General features: G+C 41.9%; 1 protein-coding gene across 1 annotated transcript in view; it reads left to right on the top strand.

Moving 5' to 3' along the window:
• The first annotated feature begins 241 nt into the window (after positions 1–241).
• LOC138471978 (P2Y purinoceptor 2-like) overlaps positions 242–6,000 on the top strand; it is a 168,902-nt gene continuing 163,143 nt past the window's right edge. Inside the window, exon 1 of the mRNA XM_069609882.1 lies at positions 242–533. Within this exon, the coding sequence (XP_069465983.1) occupies positions 288–533 (246 nt within the window). The 5' untranslated portion in view covers positions 242–287. The remainder of the gene's footprint in view (positions 534–6,000) is intronic.

Genomic DNA, 6,000 nt, shown 5'->3' with positions numbered 1-6,000 from the left:
GCTACCCCTCACAATCCCCAAATTACGCCCCTGCTGCGGGCCTACCGGGCACTTAGGGGTTGTAACTATAACCCTACAGTCCTCTGCCTTCTTGGACTGATTCAGAGCCGCGCTGCCCTGGCTAAACGTACTCAGAGCAATGATGTCCTGATTGCACTTCCCCCTTCCCACTCCCTGGCACTTCCCCCTTCTCTCTCCTCCCTCTGCACTTTCGATCTGAATGACACAGGGCCTAGGCACATTATAAATGACTTGTATCAGATCATACAAATTCTGCTTACGCTATAATGCGGCGTTACAATGTTAAACTTTGCAGGCTGACAAATGGGGAGGGCAGGAACATGCTGACATCACTTGTCTGTTATGTTTGTCTCTCTGTACATCTCATGCCCGACAAAAGAGGAACTGCTGTGTGTGGGCTTCTACAATTTGACAAATTTCTTCTCCACGAAAAGCAGTCTAACAAAAGGTCTCTGTCCAGAGCAGCTGCTTGCCGCAAAGGTGCAACTTCGTGGCACATCGGAGCACTGCAGGTAATGTACCTCTCTTGATTATAAAATGTTAAATGTGATGCAACTTTTAAAAATGTTTACAGTACTTGCTCAGCGCGCACATTTAAAATGTCAAGTGCATAGAGATAGGATATTTTGAATTGGCATACCTGTGCATTTAAACGTGGTAAATGTATTATTTTGCCAACTTTAGAAAGTTGCGAATTACAGTTCGACAACCATGACACGATAAGAGTGCATTTTGTACTTTTTTATGAATGTTTTCACATAAGGCCTGATTCTGAAGGATGTGCACTGGAGCAAACCAGGAGAATCTTTGATTTGCATCTGCTGCCTCACACTTGCTGCACAAAGCCTGAATGGAAACCTTAGCAAATCACATTTGCATGTGGACATCTCAGAGATGTATTACGCATCCTAAGGCTTACTCAAGCTCAAGTAACTGAGTCAGAGAGCGTGTTCCTATGGGATTGCGCCATTATATAAACGCTTCTGTGAATCAGGCCCCAAGGCTTTAAGAATAAGTTGTATGGTCGGAGGAGCGAATCAGAGATGCTCACGGACAACTCCCGATCTGCTGCAGTGAAACCATCTTTAAGAATTAGGGCCAATAAGTTATTTTAACCCCTCAAGTGCCAAGAATGAATAAGCTCGTCCTTTTTGCATAGAGTTGCATAATAGCCTGGCACTTATTCAACGTGTAGCAAGCCTCCTTCGGGATGGGGGGTTGGGCGGGAATGCTGCAAAGGATTATCAGCATACATTTTACAATGTAATACATGCTGCCACACACAACTCACTACCGCAGGGGTGGACAGGACAATAGAGACATTTCCCTGTAGGCCTCCACACCCTGCATTTCCTCATAGGAAAGTAATTGTGCTTGCTGAAAGTGTGTAATATTGGCCCACTTTGAGCATTACTTCCAGGGCCTCTTTTGGTTCTCAATCCACCCCTGTTACTATGCAACCAGCCTTTAGCTCCCAGCTACAGGTGATCCCTAAGCACAAAGGCAAGCCAACTTCCCCCCTCTGTGCTGCTGTGGGGCACCGGGCCGCAGGTTGCAGCAGCATTCTCGAAAGATGTAGACCGTAGCCAGGGTGGTCTATGTTAGTTGGACACATGTGTCCTACCCTTCCTTGCTCTTGTCCAAACGCTGCTCCCCAAAAGCTGCCTCTTCCTCCTGGTGCAGGCAAGTTTTACCTATTACCATCTACCCCTATTCTGCATCAGATTTTAAAAAGGGGTCAGTGCCACTGATCCTCCTCTATAGCACCCCTTCCCCCCTCCTCCCCATACCTCTAAGCCCACACCTCCTGTACCTCATCTCCACTTCCGTAGTGGTTTCTGCCATTTCATTTCATCAAAGTTCAAAAGTAAAACCTGCGATGCCTCTGACCCATGCAGTCCTCGCACCACCTTAGCATGCTTTAACCTTTGACACCAGCCGAGGTCTGCTGGCACTGCATGCAGTGAGCGCTGTATTCACCCAGGAGTGGCCCCCCACTTTCAGCTGCATGCTCTTGTGTGGGTTTTCGCCACCCTGCATTTCTATCTTTTTGTAATGGTTTAATGTTGGTTTTCTTGCAGAACAGCGTTTCCTCTGAGCCCCTTTATGTGTTGTAGCATTATATTGAGAGACCACCCTAAACTTGGGGAGTCCCTCCACCCCCAATCAAGGAGTGCCACAACACTTTGCTTAAGTTTATAGCGTTGGCCCTATTGAAGACTCATAAATCCTCCCCGCCTGGGTATATAAAGAATATATACTTATTTCAATCATAACTCAATGGATAACAGGTTGATTTAATCACATACGCCACCTTCTTTGTGGCAGAAAACACTGCTATAATTAGAAAACACACTTATCTATCTGTAGGGTGTTACTTCTAAACACAGTTGTTCTGCATTTACTTGTGTCTCGCAAACATGGAACACAGGCAATCAAAACTCTTTTACCGTGAGCCCCGTTGTACGTTGAATTTCAATACTAGTAGGATGGCACACTACCAGAACATAATCTTCAACGTTTCTGACTGAGAGTTTTAGTGTTAAAACACAGACACAATTTACGTTTTATGAACTTGTTCATCACCTTCAAGCCTTGCTATATGGGGTTCCCTGCGCACTCAAAATTCTTGCAGTTGAAATTACAGATCAGTAAAAATTAATGTGTCAAATATTACTTCACCAACATTTTCCTTAGAAATTAACACAGGTTGGATTTTAAAACAAGACATACATAACACGTTCAGTGTTGGATCCATGAGGTCTCCTTTTTCCAAACACACTTCTCCCCTCAGCCCAAAAATCCAAGCATCAATGACGTGTAGCACCCGACCCGTCTGTTCAAAGGCCAGTCCTAGGAAGTAGGGACAGTTTAGAAGTTTTGTATTTCAGACCCTCCCCTCAATTAAAGGCCTTTGCTGCGGAAGTTGGACAGTTAAAATGGGGATGATAATGAATTTCATTTTTCATCTGCCCTTTCACCTAAAGGCCCTTGTTGGGGAAGTTAGACAGTTTTGAATTTTCATTTGTGGGGCCATAGGCAACCCTTCATTAAATACAATGTTGCAAGAGTGGTAATAATAGGGAATTTCGTTTTAAGATAAGGATACCTTTTATTTAAAAGCACATTTTTGGACAAGTATCTTTAGGATTGAAAGGCAAGGTTTTGAGATGTTGAGAATTATCAATTTCTTTTTGGTGGTAAGTATACCTTTTGTTTAAAGTAAGTTTTGGTAGGGGTTCAGTTGGGAATTTCCTTTTCATTAGAGAAGTCAGGAGTGAACAGAGAAAATCAAGGCATCCGAATTACATCAAATGGCTATCTTGTATCTTCCCGCTAGGAGGAAAGTGAACGTTTCGAATTCTTCCAAGCTTTCCCATGCGTCAATCTATTTGGGAGTTAAGTAAATTAATATGCAGTCAAATCTGCTAAGGGTTTACACAATTTTCCACTCCACCCACTAATGAAAGGGAATGGTTTAATTAAATAAATCCCCATACTGACATTATGTTGGACAATCTATTTACTTTTGGAAATCTCTGAGCTTGGCACTCATGGAGACTGAGCAGGGCTTCGCTCTTAGGTAAAAATAGGATTCTGGCCAGCACTTCAGTCAATGGGCTTTCACAGAGATTCTCCCTCTATAGCTCCAGGGAAATCTCGCAGCATCTGTTTTCTAGTCTCCCGAGCAGTAGAAATCTGCAGATAACATTTCAGCAGATTTCCTTTGGCGATTTTTGGCAGATGTGCCCTCTTCCATAATGCAATACCTTTTTACTCTCTAAGCCCTTCCCAAGGAAAGTGAACATTAGGTGGTGCTAACTTATGATCTCGCAACCAGGATTGGACATTTACATTTCTCTCCATCCCCCAAGTCCAGCTCCTCTTTAAGGATTGGCTCAGGAGTCTAGATCAGAAATATTGCAACTCCCCTTTCAGATTCAAATATTTTTTTCAATGTCCAATTTCAGCCAAAAAGTACCTACATGGCAAAAGTTTGTAATTTACCAATACATGCTATGATATATATTTATTAATATTCCTCTCCTCGTGATGGATTAATGAAGATACTTTCATTTCAACACCTTATTGCACGGACACGCTATAATTATGTGCCCTTTTCACAAAAAGTATAATAGTTATGAACATGAATTTACTCTCCAGATACCTAATTTTCTAACACATCAGCCTGCGAATCCTTAAATTCAGGACATTTTTGGGGAAGCGAGAAAGAGAATTCAGGTAATAACATGATTTCCAAAAATCACATGGGGATCAACTTTACATCAGAATAACCATTGTGTTACTAGCTTTCACATGATATATTAATGAATGCAGAGTAACTTATAGTTGCTGACAAAATCACTAGTTATGTCCATTTAAACTAATGGGCACTCTTCAGCATGCAAATCTTAACTCTCATTTCTCCATGTAAGTTTAATTTCTCTGCAAGCATGTGACCAGAGCATCTTGGGATACATTTTTGTATGAGGTCAGGGTAAAAACCATTGGCCTCTTTGTTCTTTGAAAGTTGGTGGACTGAGGAGATCCTTGTCATGCAGCAGACAGTTCACCCCTGCCCTGTGATGTCATGAGGACATGCTGAACTCTGGCTCTTTGTTCTGTTATCTGAAGTTGACCACAATTTTGATATCAAAACCTTATATTTCTATGTATTTTTCCCCATCCACGGCTGGGTCTGTGTTGACCTGGCCCTGCCGTAAATACGTCAAGTGTAGATTAGCTTCACAGAGATTTCCCTTGCAGATAAGGAGCAAAGCAGATCTTGAAAAACTGCCCAACAACAAGCAATAGGGTCTGTCTCTGGCATAAATAAGATTTACATGTGACATATGGAAACAAAGTAGCCTTTTCAATTGTTGCCGGTATTTTGCATGTGAAGCATATTATATATTTTAATACATTGCATCTTGCCCCTACACATTCAGTATTTTCCCTGATCAATGTTCCCTCTAAGCTGTGCGCATGTGCGCTTGCTCAGCTTCCTTTTGGGTGCCGCTCAGAAGATTTTTAGCAGCAAACACAGACAATTCTCACCTAATTAAAAACATTTAATAAGGTACACACCAGAGTAATTACCTGATATTGTCTTTCTTTTAAATTAAGCAACTAGTCTTGATATTCTGCTCATTTGCATTACACTACTATGCAAGGGTGACTGTAAACACCTAAAATCCCTAACAGCAAAATACACACACAAGAGGTTAAAAAATAAATATGAAAAACTGGCTCCACGAACAGAAGAATCGAAACAAGATATGCCTGCACACATTAACCAAATAATGTTCCCTCCCTACCCATGACCCCTAAACCTGTCTCTACCACACGTTTACCTTATGACTCTAACTTCGGCACCACAACACACTAAGATACTACCAGACAACTTTGACTGTTTCTCTCTTGGCTCTGCAAAAGGTTAGTAGATTTGTACCTACCCCCACTTGTTTTATGTTTGTTGCAACATGAATAACGGTCACACGCCAACATTTCTGTTACTCATTGCGCCTTCCAAAAGCATCACCCAGACTAATCGAACTACATGCTCAAATATCAGATACTGACTGTAAGGAAGTAGGCTACTTCGATGGGTAACCTTATCCCATACTTCCTCTTTTTTTTTACATATGTCACACAAGTGCTTTAAAGCGGCCCCCTTGCAAGTTAACGCATTATAAAACTCAAATATTAATTTACCCTCTAAAGATTTTGAGAAGACAAATGTGATGCTCAGCGTCTACTAACGTTACCCTATAAGTGGAGAGCAACATTGCAATATCATTTACATGGCCAACAAGGGATAATGGGTCTAGAGCATGTCTGGGATTACTTGTCCATAGTATCAGGGCACCGGATATTCAGACAGGAGAATGCTTTTCACACAATCCTCATCATTTCCAAGTGTTTAGAGTTCCTTTTATAGACCTTCACACATTATATGGTAACCCGCTTCTATACAAA

The sequence above is a fragment of the Ambystoma mexicanum genome, chromosome 8, assembly GCF_040938575.1.
Source record: "Ambystoma mexicanum isolate Mex_15411 chromosome 8, UKY_AmexF1_1, whole genome shotgun sequence".
Classification (NCBI taxonomy): domain Eukaryota; kingdom Metazoa; phylum Chordata; class Amphibia; order Caudata; family Ambystomatidae; genus Ambystoma; species Ambystoma mexicanum.
This window is presented reverse-complemented; position numbering and strand designations above follow the sequence as displayed.